The sequence below is a fragment of the Anastrepha obliqua genome, chromosome 5 (assembly GCF_027943255.1).
Source record: "Anastrepha obliqua isolate idAnaObli1 chromosome 5, idAnaObli1_1.0, whole genome shotgun sequence".
Classification (NCBI taxonomy): Eukaryota; Metazoa; Arthropoda; class Insecta; order Diptera; family Tephritidae; genus Anastrepha; species Anastrepha obliqua.
In genome coordinates, this window is record NC_072896.1 from 83,972,317 (window position 1) to 83,996,940 (window position 24,624).

At 37.3% G+C, this 24,624-nt stretch overlaps 1 protein-coding gene across 1 annotated transcript in view; it reads right to left on the bottom strand.

Moving 5' to 3' along the window:
• Positions 1 to 7,426: 7,426 nt before the first annotated feature.
• Positions 7,427 to 24,624, bottom strand: part of LOC129248641 (ATP-binding cassette sub-family G member 1) — a 113,810-nt gene continuing 96,612 nt past the window's right edge. Inside the window, exons 4-8 of the mRNA XM_054888265.1 lie at positions 20,537 to 20,726; positions 10,255 to 11,133; positions 10,011 to 10,179; positions 9,033 to 9,133; positions 7,427 to 8,960 (exon numbers count right to left, since the gene is read on the bottom strand). Of these exons, the coding sequence (XP_054744240.1) occupies positions 8,460 to 8,960; positions 9,033 to 9,133; positions 10,011 to 10,179; positions 10,255 to 11,133; positions 20,537 to 20,726 (1,840 nt within the window). The 3' untranslated portion in view covers positions 7,427 to 8,459. The remainder of the gene's footprint in view (positions 8,961 to 9,032; positions 9,134 to 10,010; positions 10,180 to 10,254; positions 11,134 to 20,536; positions 20,727 to 24,624) is intronic.

A 24,624-nucleotide genomic window follows, 5' to 3' on the forward strand; every position in this document is an offset into this window, starting at 1 on the left:
TGCGACTGCCCGGCATTCCCGTGCAACCTTTGATCTTAGTATAGCCGCATTCATTGATCCATCTCAGCGGCTATTTCATTATTATGAATACCGGCATCCAAGGTAACACTCCTCTGACAAGCCTTCACTGCTTTACAAATTTTGAAATAAGTTTTACCAAGCCAAGATATCCTTTTCCTATCTGGCTATATGAAAAGATTTTATTATTAGTATTGTTTATTAGGAAAATATATAGTTATTAAACCTAATTGCATATAAGAGTGCAACCTAAACGACCCGGATTTATAGCCGGCCAAGGACTTTCACTCCAGCAGCATTCCCCGTAATAAACAGAAAAGATAAAACATTTTAAAAGCCTCCACATCTGAAAGACTTGTCGCTGAAAGGCACTCGCTGAGACTGGCGAATATCTCTTTATAAGTAGGTTTGCTAAAATCCGCATCTCCACACATCGACCTTTTTGGAACCACCTATAAGCAAAGTGTGAGTAATTGAGACTATCGACGGTGTATAGCCTTCATACGCCTACAGAAGCGGCACCTGGACGCAGGTACCTGTTGTGTCTTCAGACATAAACGCGGCTCTACCCAGAAGTTATACTTTTGTGGTCCCAGGGTAGAATTAGCCGAGGAGGAGGATAGTTATAGTATTAGTGGGACGGCACCTTTGTTATTTCTGTTGTTTGTGACATTTTGATTTCAAACTCCTTAAAAAAAAAAAAAAAAAAAAAAAAAAACATCGACCTCGCAGTTAATTTTAGAATCGGCGTCAACGATAGGCAGCTCAATAAATATCATATATACTTGCACATTTTCATACCTTGTAGGAACAACTGTCAACTGTCTTGTAGGAGTTATTGTCAAAGAAGGACAGTCTCTCAGTGACAGAGGAACCAGCAGGCTTATTATATATCTTATATTTTATCTTACGCACGATGGCTAAGCGATCTAGAGATGATACTGGAAGTGAAATCCGTGCAATAAGGAATCTACTCAGGCGTTTCAACATTAGCAGTGATATCACTTTGTTTTTAATTATTTTTTGATTTCGTGAAATTTTTTTTTTGTATTAAATAAAGTCTTAGTTTTTATAACGATCAACGTATTTATTTTCTTCACTACGCACTCCAATGCCTCTCGTCCTGAGCAGTGTAAAATATAGGGTGGGCCGTGTAAAATTTTCTTTTTGAATCTGCTATAAAAAAAAAACTAATCAATATTTTTTCAAACTTTTTTGTTTTATTTTGAAGACTGAACATTGTCATTTATGAATGACAAATAATATCGTTCAAATGGCTGCCACGACTGGCTTTACAATAGGCCATTCGATCAACCCAATTTTTAAGCACATTTTCGATTGTTTGGGCTCCAATTTCATGAATGGCAACTTCGATTTCGTGTTTTAAAGCATCAATCGTCTCTGGATGGTTTGCATAGCATTTGTCCTTAACGGCTCCCCACAAAAAATAGTCCAACGGGCTTAAATCACAGCTCCGAGGCGGCCGATTGATATCGGAATTTCGGCTGATTATTCGGTTTTCAAAAACGGTAGCCAAAAGTTCGAGTGTAACTTTGGCAGTGTGACAAGTTGCACCGTCCCGTTGAAACCAAATGTCGTCCATGTCATCCTCTTCAATTTTTGGAAACAACTCGTTGAGCATGTCACGGTAACGCTCGCCATTTACTGTAACCGCGGCTCCTCGCTCATTTTCGAAAAAAAGTGGCCCGATGATGCCGCCAGACCAAAAACCGCACCAAACAGTGACTCGTTGTGGATGCATTTGCTTCTCTACAGTAACGTGAGGATTTTCTGAGCCCCAAATCCGACAATTTTGCTTATTGACGTAGCCACCGATGTGAAAATCAGAAAAGAAGAAGAAGACTCACCACTTTGGAAATAGGTTTTCAATATTTCCCAATTTTGTTCAAGCGTATAGCGTCCCATTTCGTAAATGTCAAACCTTTAAGTAAATTATGAACACATTTGACATGTCATTTGTGTTATCATTCTCAAAACAAAAGGTGGTTCAAAAAGCAAACACTATATGGCCCACCCTGTACAACTAATGCTGATTCGGCCAATTACTGTCACTTCAGCATTACCTGTACCTATATGGGGAAAGTTTATTCTGCTACAATAACAACAGCAAAACCAATAACAAAAACAACAACAAATTCATTAAAACATAACCAACACCAACAAAAGTGACAACCAAAAAACAACAAAATCTAATGCTGCCTTCTTTTGCAGCATGGTAAGCCACGATTATTCCAGGACAATTTCTTCAATATTTTTTCAGCCAGTCTCACTGCTATTTTTGCCTGACACCTTTTAGAATAAAATGTAGAATCGTTCAGCAAAGTTGAACTCTTTTGAATACGATTTAACTATTTATGTATTGCCAGCTCTCGCTAGTCTTAATTTGAGTTTTTGGTCATCTAGAGATCACCGGAGCCAATATAGCCGCTTAGGCAACCTGATGACTTCAAAGGAGAATTAGATTCCTTTCCTAGCCGTTGTTACAACAACATGAACATTGGCGATAATTACTTTGAGGAATGCTAATGGAGTGACAGTCCTTGAGCTGATAAAAATCCGGGTTGTTCCGGAAACCTATAACCGGCTGTCGTGGGAACGACGAACTCCTCCCTCTTCTACTTAGCTGGCTTCCTGCGTTCGGTTACAAAGTTGTCAAAGTTAAACAGACCGAAGAGAACATACGACTTCTTAGCGAAGCTTAATACTGACGTTACGATCGTTCTACCGACAGGCGATCCGACATTACGATACCACGGGTATACTCGTTTGTGGGGATGGGAATGAAGAGTAGAGAGTTAAGCACCTCTTAATGAGGAAATTAGAGTTTAAATATAATTCTTGTCTAGCCACATACTCCACACTTTGTCCCAATTTTATTAACGGACAGTTGTTTTTAAACTCAAAAAAAAAAATAATAATAATTGTAGTGTAAGTACGTAAGTACGGCTGCGTCTTGATGTTGTTCCACGAAAATGTAGGGACCTATAGTTTCTAGTCGACTCTGAACGGCAAATGATTTTTATGAGCAGCTTTTTCATGGCAGAAACACATTTGAAGGCTTGCCATTGCCTGTAGAGTGGCGTTCACTATTTGAAAACATTTTTCTATAATTTTGCTGTTTCATGCACGGATATTTGAACCAACGTATTCCTAAATGGTAGTCACACACCAACCCATTCGGCTAAGGTAGCCGCCGTAACAACACCTCAAATAATTATTTTGAAATGAATGCCCGAATGTTGGGCATACAGGCTGTATAGTCAGATCAGCACTCATTTCTAAGAAACAGGCTTACGTTACATTAAGTCTCGTCAGATCATTGAATAGATTGGGGATAGCTTGATTGCCTAAAACTATAATGAGAGCTAAAACCAGATTTGGATGTTAGATTGCCGTACGTTCTCGGCATTTTTACACTGCTTGAGATTTCGTTAATAACTTTACCAAACATCTGAACACTTTGTTGGATACCCTTTTTAAAACCTTCGGTTAGACACCCGGATCTGGCATTTTTCGTCCTGTTCGATGGTCCTTTTTAAAAGTTTATATAAAGGGTGGTTAAATTTCAAGAGCCGATATTGAATGCGAACCATACCTAAACGTCAAGTTTTTTTCTGCATTTCATTTAACATTTTTCAATTTCTGACTAACTCAATTTGAACCATGGAAAGATACACAATCGAGCAGCGCGTTAAAGTTATTCAGGCTTTTTATGAAAACGGACATTCAAATCAAAATGCATATCGCGCACTTCGTGATTTTTTCGGTCAATTTAATCGTCCAAATGTGCGTACAATCGGAAAAATTGTGCAAAAGTCTGAGCAAACCGGGTCTGTAGGGGATGTGAAAACATCAGTGCATGCTCGTACAGCTCGTATTGCAGAAAATATTGCTGCTGTATGCCATAGTGTGGTGGAAGAGCCGTCCACCTCAACTCGTCGTCGTGCCCAATAATTGCACTTCTCACGCTCATCGTTGATGAACATTATGCATAAAGACAAGAACTAAAACCTCTTGATCATTTCAAGCGTCGTCAATGGTCAGAATGGTGGCAGGAAATGGCATCAGTGAATGACCAATTTTCGAAGAAAATCATCTTCAGAGATGAGCCACATTTTCACCTCAGTGGATTCGTCAATAAGCAGAATTGCCGCATTTGGGCGAATGATAATCCAAGAGTGATTGCCGAAAAACCAATGTACCCACAAAGAGTGACTGTTTGGTGCGGTTGATGGGCCGGCGGCATCATTGGGCCGTATTTTTTCCAAAATGAGGCCGGTCAGGCAGTTACTGTGAATAGTGTTCGCTATCGTGAGATGATGGCCCGAATTGGAAGATATGGATGTGGACGATATGTGGTTTCAACAGGACGGTGCCACTTGTCACACAGCTAACGAAACAATGGCTCTTTTGCGCGAAAAATTTAATGGCCGAACAATCTCACGTCGCGGCAATGTCAATTGGCCGCCAAGATCATGTGATTTGACACCGTTGGACTTCTTTCTTTGGGGTTATTTGAAAGAAAAGGTGTACGTCGATAAGCCAGCAACAATTGAAGAGCTAAAGGATGAGATAATTCGGCACATTAACGTCATAGAACCTCATTTATGCCTCAACGTCATCGAAAATTTGGACCAACGGATGGAGGCGTGCCATTTGGTCAATATTTTGTTTCATTCGTAATTGAGCCATACCAGTATTATCATAATAAAGAGAACTGATAATAATTTCTTAAACAATTTTAAGTCAATCCGAGCAAAACTTTTTAAGTTATAGAGCATAAAGCCGAGCCGCCTCAAACATCTGCCGAGACGCAGCAGTTGCGCGCGTAATCCGTTACAAACTTTAAACGCGGTTTTCTCGAACCGTTTTTTTTAAAGTGCGTAGTCATTGGCATTTGAAAACTACTCAACCGATCCTTTTGAAATTTTGCACACATATTTTACATATAAAAAACCTCCCCCCAACGTTTTTTTTTGCCATTTTTTTTTATATTAAGGTGGTTTTATACCTACAAAATGGCGGCATTTTTTCGTCAAAAATCACTTTTTACTTTAAACGACTACCAAATGGCTGAAAATGAAAATAAATCGTCAAAATAAACGTTGGGGGGGGGGAGTTTAACTCATACTTTAACTAAATTATTCGATTTTTTTGATTTCAGATGATTCTACGCTGAGATATGCTGACTACTGCAAAATGTATTTTTGAAAAGACGTCTACGTAAATGTGCTCTCATTCGCTCATTTTGCAATATTTTTACATGAAAATTTTATCAAATATTCGTGAAATGTTACTTTATAATATGCAATAACTTTTAATAAACTGACTTGAACCGTTTCGCTACAATAAATTCATGAAAAAAGTGTTTTTGACGTGATAACGTCTTATAATTCGATTTAACAGGCTGCACGCACGAAAAAATGTGTCGTTACCTTGCTCATTACTGTTCATATGTAGTTACCTTGCTCATTGCCGTTACCTTGCTCATATTAGTGTTACCTTGCTCATAACTGTTCATATGTAGTTACCTTGCTCATATTAGTGTTACCTTGCTCATTGCCGTTACCTTGCTCATTGCATTGAATGAACTGCAAGCGAAAGGGCGGAACGAACGACAAAGCAAACAAAGCAAGCGAACGGCATCGTTCGACTTCTTGCTCTCTCCTACTTAAGTGAGCGTATATATGTATGTATATGCGCATATGTACATATATAAATTCACGTATTTGTATTTGCATATGCCTTCTTATTGATTATTATTAATTTGATTCACTTGAAGAATTTAAAATAAAACCAAGTTTGTTAATAATACCTGTTGTTTTAATGTTATAATTATTAATTTTTTTATTATATATGAAGGAAAAAATGTATGGTAATATTTACCATATACCTTATAAGATATGTTGCCTATACTAATATTATAAAGAGGAAAACTTTGTTTTGAATAGGCTCAAAACTACTGGACCGATTTTAAAAATTCTTTCACCATTCGAAAGCTACATCATCCACGAGTAACATGGATTATATTTTATTTTGGAAATAGGGCTCGAGATATAGGTCAAAACGTGGGCCCGGGTAACCTTCGGATGTGTATGTACAATATGGGTATCAAATGGAAGCTGTTGGTGAATGCTTTAGTCCAGAGTATGTTTCATGCTGCTCCGTGACTAGGGTCTCGAGATAGAGACCAAAACGTGGACCCTAGAATGTGTTTGTACAATATGGGTATCAAATTGAAGCTGTTGGTGAATGCTTAAGTACAGAGTATTTTTCATGCCGGTCCGTGACTGGGGTCTCGAGATATAGGTCAAAACGTGGACCCGGGTAACCTTTGGTTGTGTATGTACAATATGGGTATCAAATGAAAGCTGTTGATAAGTGCTTTAATACGGGGTAGTTTTCATACCTATTGATGACTAGGGTCTCGAAATATATGCCAAAACGATGGGTATCAAATGAAAGCTGTTGATAAGTGCTTTAATACGGGGTAATTTGTTATGTTATGTAATGTAATGTAATGTTATGTTATGGTATGTTATGTTATGTTATGTTATGTTATGTTATGTAATGTAATGTAATGTTATGTTATGGTATGTTATGTTATGTTATGTTATGTTATGTTATGTTATGTTATGTTATGTTATGTTATGTTATGTTATGTTATGTTATGTTATGTTATGTTATGTTATGTTATGTTATGTTATGTTATGTTATGTTATGTTATGTTATGTTATGTTATGTTATGTTATGTTATGTTATGTTATGTTATGTTATGTTATGTTATGTTATGTTATGTTATGTTATGTTATGTTATGTTATGTTATGTTATGTTATGTTATGTTATGTTATGTTATGTTATGTTATGTTATGTTATGTTATGTTATGTTATGTTATGTTATGTTATGTTATGTTATGTTATGTTATGTTATGTTATGTTATGTTATGTTATGTTATGTTATGTTATGTTATGTTATGTTATGTTATGTTGTGTTGTGTTGTGTTGTGTTGTGTTATGTTATGTTATGTTATGTTATGTTATGTTATGTTATGTTATGTTAAAGTATATTATGTTATGTTAATGTTAACTCATTCTCTATATCCATACAAAATATCTATCAAACAAATAAAATTAAAATTTTCTTTTGAAAATGCAACCATTCAATCAGTATTTTCTTATGACGTTATCACGTTAAGCTATCGTCAGTAAACCGACTTTACAGACAACCTCTTTTTTTTTTAGCGTTTATCTCTTACCCCCCCCCCTTAACTATAATAAAAATTTGTTTAAATCCACGCCCAAAGTCGAAAAAGCTAGTCTTTCCAGATCCAAGGTTAATTTACCACCTTACTTTCTTCTGCTGGTGAATGAAAACGACTGAAAAGCTCTTTTTTGTTTCCACAAAATATATTTAAATTTCTTTTTAATAAACAATACTCGTACTACACAAAAATTCCACATATTTTTAATTGCTTGTAAAGCTCTTTAGTTCCTATAAATACTCTTAATATGTATGATTAAATATATCTATCACAAAACACCATTTATAAAAAAGTACGCAGTAGAATACCTCGTAAATGAGCTGGCAACAGATTTTGATACATTTTTTATTTCAGTTTTCCTAGGCAAATCTCATTTACCAATTAAATACCAATTTTCCTGCTGTTTTCATTGGAATAAATATTTCGTGTCGCATTAAGTTTTTTTTACAAGTGTATATATTTGTCACTAATAGTAAATATTCAAAAAATTACAAAAAATATGTCTCCAAAAGTGTATTCAGCACATCAATAAAAAGTGATTTTTCTAACAAATTTTTGTTCAACTTTTTTTTAGCTTACAAAAGCAGCCAATTAAATTATTTACATTAACTTTGTTTTTGTAATTATTAAATATTACTTTTGATTTTGGTCTGTGTTACCATTTGATATCAGCAACTTTGAATCGTTTTTCGTTTGTGTGTTGTTATATTTGTGTAAATATATACAAAGTATTCATTGCTTATTCTATGATATATGGTTTAGTTTCGACTCCAACAATTGTTCATTATTTTGTGTTTAAGATTTTATAAAAAATTGGCATATTGGCATTGGGGATGCATTTGAAACGTTTTGTTCCAAGTGCTTATGCTCCCTTAAAATTTGTGTGTGCTGCTGACCAAATATTTTTGTCAATTATAATCTTTTAACCCATTCCACGCAGCTAGTAAAGTTTAACCTAATTTATGCTTATAAAATTTTACATACTCGTACAACAAAATACATCACTTTTCGTTTACATACATTTTATCACTTATTAAAATAGTGTGGAAATAAAAATATCTTGCCAAGAATTTCAAATGCTTAAAAAATATTCCAAGCATAAGAAATCATAGCAGCAACGGAGGAAAACGAAAAAGAAATCTAAAACTCTCAAGCACTTATCGTGTTGTCCTCAGCTTCCAGCGCAAGAAGAGATACGCTGAAACACGTAAAACCACAAAGATCCCGATCAGCGCAACAATGTCGAGTGTGAAGTTGGCATCGACCATATCCAATTCCTCCAACGTGGTGAGCGGCGACTTGAAGTGACAGTAGGTCTGGAAGCACTTTAGCTTCTCACGGCCATAACCATAAGTGGCCAGAGCGGTGCCTTCGAAACCGTAACGGATGTAGGAGAGGTAAGTGATCCAACGCAAATAGATGGGTATCGCATCGAAGGAAACGAAGAAGCCGGAGAAGAGCAGGAAGGGCACAGACATGACGGGCGCCAAGAAGACACCGTTTTGCACATTCATAGCCGCACCAACAACAAGACCCACCGACTGAGCAACGAATGCAATCATCAGGCAAGCGGCCAAGAACATAGCATAGCGGAATAGCTCCCACGGTTGAGAAGTGAAATAGTAAACGATGCTCACATAGACGATGCAGAATATTGCCTAAGAGGAAGAAAAGCGAGAATTGTATTTAATTTGAAATGCTGGAAGTCAATTGAAATGCGTGAAACTTACTTGAAAGGGCAGATCAGCAACAGAAATGGCCAGATAGTAGGACTTCAGCGAATACCAACGATTGAAGTTCTCCTTAAGCAGCACCGGCATTTCAAGAGGGACTGCAGGTGAGAAACAGGTAGCGGTTGAAAAGAAATATGCATTAAAATATTTTGAAGAAAAAAGTGACGGCCATGTGCATAATGATTAATTAAATTATAAAATAATATAAATTTAAGGGGTTGTATACAGTTAGAATTTTCAACAAATTAATTTTTTTTTTTAAGAATATAATTTTAGAATGTTTAAGAATACACACAGAAAATTTAATATCGTTCCGATGAATATTTTCAAAGTTACACGCAAATTTGAAAAGGCATTTCAGAGTGCTTGAAAGTGCAAGACAAACTTTAAACGGGTTTTTCTCAAAATGGTGCTCTCAAAGCCGGTGATCAACATTACTCGAAAAGAGCTAAACCGATTAGTCTCAAATTTTAACACGAGTTTCTTCAATATATTCTTTTAGTAGTTAATCGAAGATTTTTTCTCACCAATAAATATTTTTTTTATAAACAATTTAAGCCCGAAATTTTGGTCAATAAACGATTTTTTTTGAGAAACCGCCATTTTGTCAACAAATTTTATTTTGCTTATTTTTTTGATTAATTCCTAGATTTAACATTACTTCCATGGTTCGGTTTTTGAACTTCAGAGGATTTAGTTCAGAGATATAGAGGTCAACGCAAAACGTGAGAGGAGCTCCCGGAGATCAGCTGTAGCTCCTTTCCAAATAAATATTTTAACTAATACTAAGTCTTAAAATATAGCTAAAAGATAACATAATATGTCTACAAATGTTTAGATCAATTAATTTAAAAGTTTTCTCAGAAAAAATTCCGGAAAATTTACTTTTTTACGGCCTTCTAACTGTATATAACTTTTGTGCACAATTTGCCCACATGCCAATCGCGCAGAGGCTGAACGCCCATAACTACTCACATGACAGAATCGTTATGGTCATCGAGGTGTACATCAAGAACAACATATTGAAGAACAGGAAACCCAGGTTACTCAAAACTTTAGCGCCATCATTGCCAATGTCGTAGTAGAGTGCGCCGATAAGGAAGCCAACCAGCAGATGAGCAAATAAACGCAAATACATAAGAGTCTGCAAAGAACAAACGTGCAAAAAACACCAACATTAGCAAACGCCTGAAAGTATGCAATGCCAGTGTGCACTCACCCAATCACGATAACTGAAGAGCAACGTACGACGCAGCACTACCCAGAACTGATGGAACTGCGATGTCGGGTAACGTTCGGGCGAAGTGATTTCCTCCGACAACAATGCCGTTGTGCAATTATCCGCCTTCTCCACATCGATCATCGCATCACCCTTCTCATTCGTGCTCACCACTGGCACAACAGCACCGGTGGTGGTGCCTGTCGCCGTTGTGGCCGTCGACACATTCGAATTTTTCACAATATCATTGACCAGATTACCATTCAAAATACCATTATTGAGCGTTAGATTCTCTTCATATTTGCCGCTGGTCGTATTCGTCGAGCTCGCATTCTTATCCAATATCGCCTTCAAATTGTGCACCTTCACCAAATCATTACGCATTTTCAGGCCTTCATAGTCGGCGACAGTGCGTATGTCCTTCTTGCCATTGTCGATTGCGTCGACCAATTTGCGTGTGTGATCGCCATGTTCACCGCAAGCCACCTCAATTACATAACTCGCCGGATTGTGATAGCTGGGACATTCCAAGCCGAGCGTCGACAAGAATGGTACCAGTTGTTTGGTGCTGCCCTGGTAGACACACTGGCCATCGGCTAGAGTGTAGAGTTGATCGAACATCTCGAAGAGACGCGCGGACGGCTGATGAATGGTACAAATGATGGTACGACCGCCAGCCGCCAACATCTTGAGCAAGTGTATGCATTGGAAGCAAGTCGAACTGTCCAGGCCTGAAGTGGGCTCGTCGAAGAACATAATCGGTGGGTTGCTGACAAGTTCTAGAGCGATGGACAGACGTTTCTTTTGGCCGCCGGACAGATTGCGTGTTAGGGTGTTGCGGTGCTCGCTCAAGCTGAGTGTGAGTAGAATGTCATCGATCTGGAAGGTAGACGAAGAAGGAAATGAGAGGGAGTGTTAGCATTTTTTTTACTGAAATCAAGTGCTTATAAATCTATATTTGGTATATGGAGAGGATTAGTAAAAATAATGCGTGATTAGATAGATGTTCGACTTAATGCCAAATTAAGGTGCGGTGCTGTTTTTTAGTCAGCGATGATCCAGTTTAAGTAGGTGGGTAGGTCTGATGGCTGCCAATATGACACACTTAGACCTGTCCTGCGTCCGTTGTGATGCTACTGAAACTTCTTCCTTGCACTATTGGGTCGCTTTTGAACCATCCTGCGGGTTTTGTAAACGAGCTTAACTTCGTTAGTTTAAGATGCGCTGCTTCCGCTACATCTGTTAAAAATGCACTACCAAGCGTTTAAAGCCTTTTTCTAATTAGATAATCCTTCACATTCTTCATTAAGGAGATGTCTTATAGTTGACCCAGTTTAACTTTGAAGTTTTTTCAGTAAATGTGCGAGGGGGACCTACAGTTTCAAGCCGACTCCGAACGGCAGATATTTTTATGAGGAGTTTTTCCATGGCAGAAATCCATTCGGAGGCTTGCCATTGCCTGCCGAGGGGCGATCGCTATTAGAAAAAACTTTTTCTTAGTTTTGGTGTTCCACCGAGATTCGAACCTACGTTCTCTCTGTGAATTCCGAATGGTAGACACGCACCAACCCATTCGGCTACGGTGGCCGCGAGATTGCCCATCGATAATGGGCCAAATTTTCCATTCAATAGAGGTTAGTATAGTGGAAGGGTTTGAGAGAAATATTCTGCGGAAGATTTTTGTACCTTTGCACGTTGGCGACGGCGAGTATCGTAGGTGATGAAACAATGAGCTGTATGAGCTTTACGACGACATAGACATAGCGCAGCGGCTACGTTGTTTGGGTCATGTTGTCCGAATGGATACAAACACTCCGCCTCTTAAAGTATTCGATGCGGTACCAGCCGGTGGTAGCACAGGAAGAGGAAGGCCTCCTTTGCGTTGGAAAGATCAGGCGATGTGTCCCACGCCAACGCCGGTTAGAATGAGAAAAAACGTCATATTTAAACTCGGCCAAAATCGCATAAGCGATTGTCGCGCCATTTAAGAAGAAGAGGAATGAATAGAGGACAACACTACGGAAAACTCTTTATGCCATTTTGTGTGAAGTAATTTCGTGGTTTATGGGTCAATGCCGCTATATCTGCTTTTAAATACATTGACAATGTCGAAATTTAATATTATATTTAAACTGAAGTCTTGCGGCATGTACTGTAGTGGGCACTGAAATTAATTCGAAATATTTGTGATTACATCAAAGATCATTCCAGCTGTCGCCTATGGCTATAGTAAAGATTGAAGAATGGCAAAATTTCCATTAGCCGGACTTCCCAAACCTTTTGCAGCACAAAGTGCCGTTAGAGGACGCTTAGAGGTAACACTGGTTATTATAATGGAAACTGGCGAAATTGATATAATTTTTAACCCTTTCATGCCCAACAATTACAGGTATCAAATACTATTATAGGATATTAATTACAACTAGTCAATTACATTTCGTTTTTGCAAAAATTATACAGCAGTCTCAGCAGAAAGCAGCTGTAAGCTGTCCCACGTTAACAACCAATCACTTACTGCTTCGTGGTAATTTAATGGCGTTGAACAGTCTAAGTATATACGCCAAGCAATCAATAAATTTTGTAAAAAAAAATAAGAAAAAAAAATTCGCATGAGAAATTGTGCAATGCATGCAGTAGCTTATATTTAATGTTCGTGTTTCTACAATTTTATTTAATTTTCATATAATTGATTTAATTTGAGTTTCTCATGGAGCTCAACATGGAGCCTCTTCCCAGCACATTTTCAATTCAGCATATTTGCGACAAGGAATGGCCATATATGGGAGGTAAACGTGGCACCTAGACATCACCACAGGACATCCCGTAAAGCGTAAAAATTAGCAAGTTTTTGTCGATGTAAGCTATAAAAACACCCCACACCAATTTCTGACACATTTCTTGTTTTTTCATTTCAGAGGTAAATCTTTTATTCTGTAATGTTGAAAATTCACGTTCTTCGGAAGTTAGGAATAGCCATGTACTAATTTGCCCAATAGCTTAGTTCGACTACAAATTTTATATCTGTAAGAAAAATCAAATACAATTCCACTTTCACTGGAGTTATGCGCCATCCATGCAGAAGCTTGCAGGATAATTAGGAACCATCCAAAACAACTACCGGAAGCAGGTATTTTTTCAGATAGTCAAGCAGCCATCTTAGCTTTAAAGTCACCTACTATATAACCAATTCAAAAATCGTCAGACAATGGAAAGAAGAACTTAATGCTTTAGCATGCAAATCATCAGTCTCATCGACGGACATCACTCTTATCTGCGTGCCTGGCTATAGGAACATAGAAGAAAATGAGAAAGCTGATGACAAGACAGGGGTTAATCTATAACGAATCCGAAGCTGTAGAAATAAGTGCAAGGCGTGCGCAAAAGGATATTCTCGCCATTCCAGAAGCAGGCCTAACATGGACTAACACAAATACCTGCAATATAGCTAAACAAATGTGGCCCAATTTCAACAAATCCAAAACTGACGAGTTTTTAAGAAAGCTACGAGCTGACATATCCAGAATTACGTCAACAATAACCGGCTACTGGCCTTTGCGAGACCATGCCAGGAAGATGGGGTGGCCGTTCAACGATAGATGTAGAAGCTGTAATGAAGAATAATCTAAGGAAACAGTATTTCACTATCTGTGTGAGTGCCTTAGTCTGGTGCTCTATGACATAGAATGCTGGGGGAATTATCGAAGGTTAATTTGAAAGAAATTGTAGAAAAGCAAATAGACGACATAAGCAGATTCATAGTCAAATCAAGATGGTTCGACTAATAAAAAGTAGTGGCTCTACAAGTGGAGTATCAAAATGGCATCTTTTGTGCTAATTGGGTCTCTGCTGTGCCACTCAGTCAACAGACTGACAAGTGGACAGACACGCATAGCTACATCAATTATTCCCACCGTCAGTCACATTTAGGTGTACACTACGTCTTCGAAGTACCAGAAATAGGTTAACTAAACTATTGACTAATAATACTAAGCATTCAAATCTCTTACATCGCCTTCAAAGTAGGATTCTTACGAAAGCATAAGCATATCAACGGAAATCGGGTATCCTGAAGTTGTAGGTTGAATTTGGGAAAGAGAAAATAGTCGGCTGGAGCCGTATTAGATGAATATGGTGAAAGTCGGTCCTTGATCAGAGAATTTCATTCACCATGATGACCTTAAGAAATCGGTGTGTTTTTCTTCCCCAAATGTAACTTTATCCGGCGGTAAAATATCACTACATCCCTAAGGAGTAAGGCAGCCTTGGTTTTCACAGTTTTTCTTATACCAGTTTTCTTATAGCTGATCAACAGTTTCCGACAATCTTAAGAATGCCTCTGAGGTTTTGACTATATTCACCTTAAAGAAGTGAACTATCGCATAATAAACTGTATTGTTCTCGTAATTAATATTTATCCTTTCTGAGCAGTTCACGAAAAAGGTCTAACGAAATCAAATCATGGCTAATTAGCATGAACTTTGTGTACAAAATGATGGGCTATGTGACATGGTGTGCCATTCAGTTGTTGTTCTTGTAGTAGCATAAACATTCTCAATGCAATTACGAAGAGTGTTGCTGAAGTGACAGTACTTGACCGGATATTAATTCGAGTCGTTCCGGTAACGTAGAGCCGACTGCCGTGGGAACGTGAATTTAAAGTTCACTCAAACTCATGATTTCAATCTGAGCTGATTTAAATCTCAAAACCATTAAGCCCGGACAATATTATTCTCTATTCTCCTGCTCGAAATTCAAAGAACAATCAAAGAAAATCATAGATGATTTTATTTTTTTGATGATTTCCGATCCTTTTTTGGACAGAATATACAAACGCCTGTGTTCACTCCTATTATGTGCCACGAATTACCAAGTTTTAACAATTTTTAATTTTTTTTATTATTATAATTTTTTGGTTTTTTTGTCGTGCAACACAAACCAAGTAAGTCAAAGCTCCGAACTGTGTACAAAAGTCGTAAAAAATTCGAAAGTCTTTTATATGGAAGAAAATGTTTAACACCTCAAGTAAAAAATTGTGGAAAATCAACGCGAATTGTGGACTACTTAAAGCTTGGTTGGTTAGAATGGTGATTCATCCAGAATCCAACTAGCACTTAAAGCTTACACGTTCCTATATTTATATGGAATGGGCTATGAAAACTATGTACATATCCATAAAATTCCTAAAAATTTTGAAAAAAAGTTGGAAAAATGAATCAATTATCCTTTGAAATATATTAAATATTGTTATTAATTTGGTGCCACGTTTAGAGTTTGAATTATATGATTGTTGTTGTAGAATGCACTATCTCTCTCTCTATTAGCTTCACAGTCTGTGGTGAACCATAGCTTCATCAACAATGCATTATGCTTCCATAAAACATAGAAAAAATTAAATGAAAAAAAAAAACCAAAGCCTGGTAATTAATCGCGCTCCAATTATTGAACACAGGTGTAGGTCAGTATCTATCGCGATTCAGTTAAGTTCTACCACAAATAGCCATTATTCGAAAGAAGCTAAAAAAAAGCTCAGCGCAGTAGTGAAGAGGGATACACAAATTAGCATATTAATCTATAAGACTGCCAGTGCCGAATGGGTTGGCGGGAGACTACCACAATGGAGAGAATAATAAGGGGACGCCGATCGTGCTACCGCTACTTTGCTCTCAGCGAATTCGACAGAACCGCTGAATGTGTAACATCGCACTCGTCTCGTGTGTGTTACTCCTATCTTGTTTGTGTAATTTCTTCTTTTTTTTCATTCTAGTTCGCATTTTCACAACTCTTTAATGCAACTGCTCCGAAGGTGACGTCACGCACTCTCTGATGGGCGTAATCTTGCCTCTGTCATTCTTGTGTGATTACTATTCGGCAGTGTCCAGGTTAGCCCCGCATGAAACTCCTAATGATGAAAAAAGTTTTGTCTAATAGCGGTCGCCTCTCGACATACACTGGGAAACATTTGAGTGTATTTCTGCCATGAATAAGTTCCTCATAGAAAATCTTCTGCCGTTCGGAGATGGCATACACTGTAGGTCACTCCATTTGTGAAAAACAAACATCAAGAAGACGCACAGCACAAATAGGAGGAGGAGGAGCTCGGACCAACACCCAAAAAGAGTATAAGCGCCAATTTCATATACATATATCTATGAGTATATATACATATATGATCTAATAAGGAAATGTATGTAATTTTGTTTCATTAACTACATTGTTTTATATATTTTGTACGTGATCTTCCTACTCTGAGAATTCAGTATTTATCCAAGCCAATCTGATTGCCATCTTATCATACAAATATTGTCGTCAAGCTGCAGTCGTCGCAAGTCGTCGACAATATAATTCAATTTTTTTCGAAAAAAAAAAAAAATTCATAAGCTCGTGCTATTCACAAAATTGCATGTACATGAAAATAGTCACGCAAAAGCTCTAATGATTAATGCAAAGTCCAAAAAGACAACAAAAAATATAATAAAAGTAAATTTATTGCTTTGACTTGCAGGTGATACGTTGATTGATTCAGAATTGAACATAATTTACGTCTGCTCTCAAAAATATTATAGCTCACAAAAATTTTAAAATACATACATACATACATCTTTCGCAACAGGCCTTTAATGAGGAAATATGTGGATAAGCAGAGAATGTTCATGGATATTCTCACACGTTACTGCAGATTGGGTAGCAATCTGCACAGGATTTGGATATGTTCGACTGACTTCTGTCATTTCTACGACCAGTCCCTGGAGACTCCAGCACGCCATTTCGAATGCGATGCTATAGCGCGAAGAAGCATAAGATATCTCGGCCGAAAGGAAGGCACATACGCTTAGCAGAACCCACCTCTTAGGTTTATTAAAAGAACCTGGTTTGGATGAGGCGCTGTGATGAGCAGAGGGCACAAAGGACTGTGAAGTCGTAGTGTAAATCTCGGTTTCATGCATTTCATTTATTTATTCAGAAAATATGCAAATCGGTCTAGTGCGCGTGTACACTCTTTTACCAGATATTTGTACAAAAATAATTAAAAATCTCAGATGGATAACAAGGCGAGTTGGAAGGTGGTTAAAAGAGCGATAGACTCATTTGGGCTGACTTTTACGATTTTTGCAATGAAAATTATAGGCAACGCTATGTAATTGCGTGCGGAGGTAAAATATAGAAAAAAAAATGTAAAACTTTCTAAAAAGAGTATCGAATACTTTACACCCAGTGCACTTTATAGAGAAATATTGAATTTTTTAGCTTTTCAAGAATATCAAAGAACGACTTGAAATGCATAGAACTCATACGACAGTGGATAGAAATTCTAGGACAGAGGCAGGCAAAACAATGTATCCTTCTTTCTATAAGAGCGTCAAGTAACAGCATCTTAGCATTTTAGCTCCACGAGAGCAGATCAGATCATTTCACCTCATTCCCCAGACAGCTTTTGAAGAAAATACTTGAAGCAATTCCAAGTCTCACCGCATGGACTCCTAACAGATAATGGTCGGTAAGGATACCCATTCGAGATAATTCCAGAGCTGCGGCTTTGTTAAAAGTTCCCTCGATCTAACGGCAACTAGAAGGATCCCGCGACTTTTCACATATCTGCTGAGTTTACGTGAGGCACATCTTTCCAGGAAAATGTCACAGATTCCCATGGTCTATTCTAAAGCACCTCTTTTGGCGGTAAAACCGTCTCGATGATCTCCTGTCTAGCCAGCTGATCAGCCCAGCATTTGAGTTGACTCGTAAATTCATTGGTGATACAGAACAGAAAGCCTAAAGGTGTGCTCAAATTCATTAGAAGCCGCTAATTATAGGCCCGCAGTCAAGCACAGCATTATGACCCAATAAAGTTAACTAAGAGGGAATATAAAATACATGAAACTCTTTATATAGAAATACAGACAGCTCGGATAGGCATCTGTTACCCACACACCTGAAATGTAAACGAAAAATCAGCTGCTTGAGTGAATTGAGTTAAGCGGCTAGTGGAAATAAGCTATAATTTTTCTCCTTATAAAATCACTTGACTAACGGTATCCACCTAGCTGTGCATTTTATTTTAAATCCTTTATTGGCAAAAAGGTTAAATGCTGCATCGCATTGGCTGGCGGTGCGCTGGGTATAAAAACCAAGATTCTGACTGACTCCAATTAAAAACGCGTGGGGACGCAAGAACGCGTCATCAAACGCCATAAGCAACGCGCTCAAGCAAGCGTGTTCAAAATAATCGTAAATATTTTTATTCCTATTTTAAGTGTGAGAACTGGTTTTTGTTTCTTTTTTTACTTAGTAACCGGACAACTATAAAAGCATGCAAACTGGCGACAAAGGCAGCGCGGAATAAATGTGAATAATTTATATAATCGTTTAGTTGTTTAAGATACGCCAAAACCAAATTCGTCGATTTGCAAAACCAAGCAAAAAAATATAATAATGATATTACGAAAAAAACGATGCAAATGCGAAATGTTTAGTATGCAAAATGCTGGAGGCAATTCAGAAAAAAAAATCGAATTAAAAACGAATTTTGGCCGATAAATTGTTTTTTACTTTATTTCATGTTCGAAATGGAGGAAGCGGAAATCTTAGCAGATGGAAACTTCTAGCAAAATATTTATAAAAAATTGTCGTAAGTAGAATGAATCTGCAGAATTTCAAAGGCTAATAAAAATATTAATTTCAAATATAATACATATCGATGTATGTATGTATGCTAGACAGAGAGTATTTTTAAAGTATATTCTCATTTATGCTTTTGGTGCTTTCGGAGTATACCACACACTTTTCATGCTGGCCGGAAGTAAATGAAGTGACCGCAAAGCAGTACTTTTCTGCTAGAGAGGCTTCCTTATTAATAGCAGCTGAGCTCTTCCTTGTCATGGGATAACACACCATCAAGTAGGAACTTAGAAACAAAGAGGTAAGCTTAAGAGCCGTGAGCTATACCGTCCAAGTCCTTCTTCTCCTCTTTTTTCTTAATTGGCGCGATAACCGCTTACGTGATTTTGGCAGAGTTTAACCGGCGCCAATTGGAAACACCATGTGAAACCAAGCCCTTTTCCACCTGATCTTTCCAACGCAGTGAAGCTCTTCCCCTTCTTCAGCTACGCCCAGCTGGGCGTAGAATACTTTCAGAGTCGGAGCGTTTGTACCCATTCGGGCGATATAACACAGGATAAGTCCTTACTGGGGGGCATAATCAAACGAGATTCGGGCAACTTATAACCGGGAAAACCAACTGCACGGCCATTTGCACAGGCCACTTGGCTTGGGATATGGTGTACTGACTCCTGTCGTTTTTACGGTAATCCAAACTCTTCGGGAATTACTCCTTCTCGAATGTGATGCTACAGCAGGAGGAAGAATAAGATATCTCGACCGGATGCGGTCCAACTCAGCTGTATCTTAATTTGTGATGAGTAAAGGGCACAGGACCCTTAGATTGGCGTTTACACGACAGTTGTTTCTATGTAACCGGAGTGACCACCCGCATTTAAATCCGGCTAAGGACTGTCACTTCAGTAGCAATCCCCGTATATGTGTGGGGAATATTTATGGTGCTACAATAACACCAACAACAACAAACTCACAGAAAACGATAAGCACACCAACAACAATCACGCCGAAAACAACAACCACTCCGACAATAAAAACAACAACAACAACTGTTTAGTCGAAGTGCAAGCCTCATTTTCATTCATTCTCATTCATGTATTCTTCACCAACGGCGCAAGGAAATTGTTAAAAATTTTGTTTTTGCATACTTAAGCATACAACTTTAATTACAACTTAATTAAGGGGAGAGTAAAAATGATTAATTTAATTTTTATTTGTATATTTTGTTTTATATTTTTAATTTTTTTTTTATTTTTTACTTTATATTTTTATTTCATTTTTTTTTATTTTTTTTTTTATTTTTTTTTTTTAATTTTTTTCTTTTTTAATTTTTTGTAATTTTTTAATTTTTTTTTATTTTTTCTATTTTTTTCTTTATTTTTTTATTTTTTTTATATTTTTTTTGTAATTTTTTTTTTAGTTTTTATTGTTTATTTTTTATTTTATTATTTTTTATTTTTTTATTATTTTTTATTTTAATTTTTTATTTTTATTTTTTAATTTATTTTTTTTTTTTATTTTATTATTATTTATTATTATTTATTTTAATTTTTTATTTTTTTATATATGTTTTTTTAAAATTTTTTTTATTAGGTTTTATTTCCTTTGTTTTATTTTTTTTATTTATTTTTTATTTATCTCTTTAGTATCGTTTTTTAAATTCTCTACCTACCATTGAGTTCTTTTCCGCTTTTGTAAATTTCCTGCTCAGTTTCAAGTTCGTGGCCACAGTCATTGCTTCCTGGACGGTTAAATTGCCGTGCAATTGATTATCCTGCATAATGTATGCGGATAATTTACGGAAAATGCTCAGATTACGTTCGCGTCCATTCATCGTGACGACACCTTCGATGTTTGTGGTTCTAAAGAAAGTAAAGAGACAATTTATTACAAATGGGAAAATAAGGTATATTTCTTGCTAGATGTGTTTTATATGTATGTATGTATGTGCACACGTAAATATAACACTATATATGTGTGAGTGTATTTGAGAAATCCTCACAAGCTAAGATTTATAACCAAGCACTTTGCATACATAAACAGTTTAAAATTGTTATTTCGTCTATGACTAAATCAATTGCTAAGAGCAATAAATATTTCTAAGCACATTTGTCAACATAACACGTGCTTATGGGTAAGTACATACATACGTCTGTGTGTAATTGGTTTCGACAGAGGCGATTAAATGTTGCAGGAATTTAAATGCATGTCTTATTGCATGTCATTTTCGGATAGGTCACGTTTTAAAATGGAATCTGCATAAAAAATTGTCTGTAGTGCAAATAATCATGACAGGTGAATTTAAAAGCTCAAAAAGTGTTCAGAACTCGATCCAATTAATAATCGTTAAACTAAGCATTTTAGGCGAGTAGAGTAAATGGGTATTTTTATTTAGAATTAAGTGAGAAATGTTTTTTACATATTTTTTTTTTTTTTTGACACCCAAGTGAGTTTTAATTGTTCTTGAAGCAATAAAAGGCAGAATTTTTCGAAAGTTCTTGTGTTAAAATTGCTTTGAGTGATTTTTATAAATTTTTAAAATACCCATAAAAACGATCTCAATACATCATTCGATAGAGCATTAAATGTGAGTTAATAAATGATGTTACAGAAAACTCTAAAGTTAAGAAAAATCAATCGATGCTTGTAAGGATAAGAAGAAAAAGAGTAAAAAGAACAGATATACCCCAAAATGGATCTCTGATACTACTTGGAGCATCATTCAGGGCAGAAATTAGCTCAAAAGGCAACTCATCAGCGATGGCTGCCTACAGAGAGGCGGCGAAGCAAGTAAAGAAATCGGACAGAAACGTTAAGAGAAAGTTCATTGAACAATATAAGTCAGCTTTACCGCACAGTTGGCCGCTTAGCCAACCAGCAGAGTAGTAGTAACCGATAGTAGTAGGAGTGACCAGCCAATCAGAGATGTGAAGGGTGTTTTACTGACCTTCAATAATGGCTAGATCCGTGGATGGACAGAACATTTTGAACCAATTAGCAGCATTGCTCTTAGCAGTGAATCTAGCTTGGACCGAGCAGTAAAATAACAACATCCTGCCCTAGCCTAGCGGAGATCAAGGATGCCATCTAAAAGCTGAAGCTCAACAAAGCCGCGAGCGAAGATGGCATACAGCCAGAATTATTGATCGCCAACTCGCAAATTTCAGCTGAAATTCTTCATCCCCACATCACCGCCGCCTGGGACAGTGAAAAGATGCCTCCGTCGCAAGGCGATTTGCGTGACTGCGGCAGTTGGCAAGGTATAACTCTGCTCAACGCCAACTACAAATTCTAGCCAAAATATACTCGAATGTATCGAACGTTCCTTAAGTGACGAACAAGCTGGATCTCGCCACATGGAATTGGAAATACCTCAAAATGATCAAGACGTTGATCTTAGACGATTGAGTCGAGTTTATCTCTTTCAACGCAAACTAGTCCCCAGTTCTATATATATATATATATATATATTGTCTGAAATTTGGTAAGCTCAGACCACACGTTCTCACGACACTCGGTTCCACGTTACCGGAATGACCGGAGTTTATATCCGGTCACTCCAGCAGCATTTTGTGTACATGTCTTGGGAATGTTTAAAAACGTTTAATGAATAACACCAAAAAAAAAAGAACAACAACCAGATATGAGGATTTATATTATAACTTATTCTCATAGCTGGAATTTTCTGGGCTGTTTTCTTACCAATCGTCTCCTACTAAAGGGCAGCTGAAGTAAATGATGGTGAAAAAAAATTACAAGGTTTGGCATTCAGCTATGGTGAAAAACGAAATTGGGCGAGAAAGTTCGACTGCCACGTTACAGGGGGCTCGGCAATCGAATTATGTATGATGATTTCAACATATTCACGCACTGGTCCAATCGTTGTTCAGACGGCAACGAAGTGTCATTCGCTGGTATCGTAAATCACTAACATAATCTCAATTTTTTGTAAACACATCCCTCCATTACGTCAGCCCATCAGCTGGTTCTGTCAAGTTCGCTGAGAGCCGGATAACGGTGTAATATTCGTCACACCTTCTCAATTCTTTTCACCACGGGTGTGGCCAATATCAGATCGTTAGCCGGCTCTCGGGGAATTTGGAAGAAACAGTTGATTGGTTGATGTAACCGGAGACATGACAGAGGTTGACCTACGAAAAACTGAGAGCGTTGAAAAAAATCAACACATTCTACGCTCAGGTTGCTTCGTTGTCGTCTGAACAACAACAGGATGGGCGAGTGTGTGAAATGAGCGGGAAAAATTCTGCTGAGGAGCTGAGGGAGAGGAAGGCCTCCTATGCATTGAAAAGATCAGGTGAAGAAGGACTTGGCTTCACTTGGTGTGTCCAATTGGCGCCGGTTAGAACAAGAAAGAAACGACTGACGCGCTTTGTTAAACTCTGCCAAAACCGCGTCAGCGGTTATCGCGCCACCCAAAAATAAGAAGGTTACCATAAAGGCCCATGGCGTTTGTCCGGGCAAAATTTCGTTAGCGAGGTTCAGTGCACTAGAAAGGCCTAGTTTACTGAAGCGGCAGCCCTTGGTCGGGAAGAACCCGAGTCATTCCGGTACGTAGAACCGGCTGCCATGGGAATGCAGAATGCGCTACCTAAGTCGTATTTCTTCATGTCTTCAAGTCATACAGATCTCTTGAATAATCCAAGCTGCTTTTATGTTCCTGAATTTTGCGGTTTTACAAAAAAAAAAGGGGGTTCACCAGAAATTTGAAACGTATTCGCCGAAGGAAGTGGTGAATAAAGTCTATTATTGGCTCATTTTTCCAGCGCCCACAGATATCACATGCAGAATCTGTCGGCTATATGACCTATACTTAGTCTGGTGTCGAATACAAAGTAGATAAGAATTCTATAGGAGATGAAGAGTTCTGTGCAAAATATACCGCTTTCCGTTCGTATCTTTGAATCATAGGTGTGCACACTCTTTGGAATTTCCGAAATGTTACGTGTGAATTTTGTAAATATATGTATGTGTGTGCTTATATAAATAAGAGGTATTTTTATGGTAAACATTTCATGTTTTTATTTGGAGGCACGTGTCGTTTATGCCACTCCAGATCCAGAGCGCAGCCACTGAGAGAAATGTTCTTAAAATACATATGCATACTTATTCACATGTATAGTACATGTATGTGTGCGTGCGTGCGTGCATATATTAACAATGCACTTATTTCTTCGCAATTCTTTGTTCGAAGCTCATCTCTTCATATAAAATATTATCAACATTTCATGCGTCTTACTTCCAAGAGGTAAATTTTTTCTTTCATTTTCCTCTTACAATCCAATTTACACAATCTTTGCGTTATTTTACTCATTCCAGCACAATTGAAGTTGAAAATTTCACGCTAACAAGAAGAACAATGCAGACATAACCAAATTTGCTGGAAATGTTATTTTTGAGGTCAGAGAAAGGCGCTGCTTACGGTGTAAAAAAAAATGTAAAAAACGGCAAGAACGAAATAGATGCAGATCTCGCATTGCTTTTATTTTGGATGCTGTTAGTTTTGCTATATAAAAAATTACCATTTTTCTATTAGAAAATGTTACCCATATTTTGATTTACCCTGTAATTCTACAGAATTGTATTTATGTATGTATGTATATTGTTTTTAATTTCTGCAAAGTGCTCTGATTTAATCAGTAAAAGGTGACTGGGTAAAGGTGAAGCACGTTGCAAAAACAAAAACAAACAATAATAAAATAAGCACTGCGCGTTAAAAATTCTAATTTAGTATGAACTTGT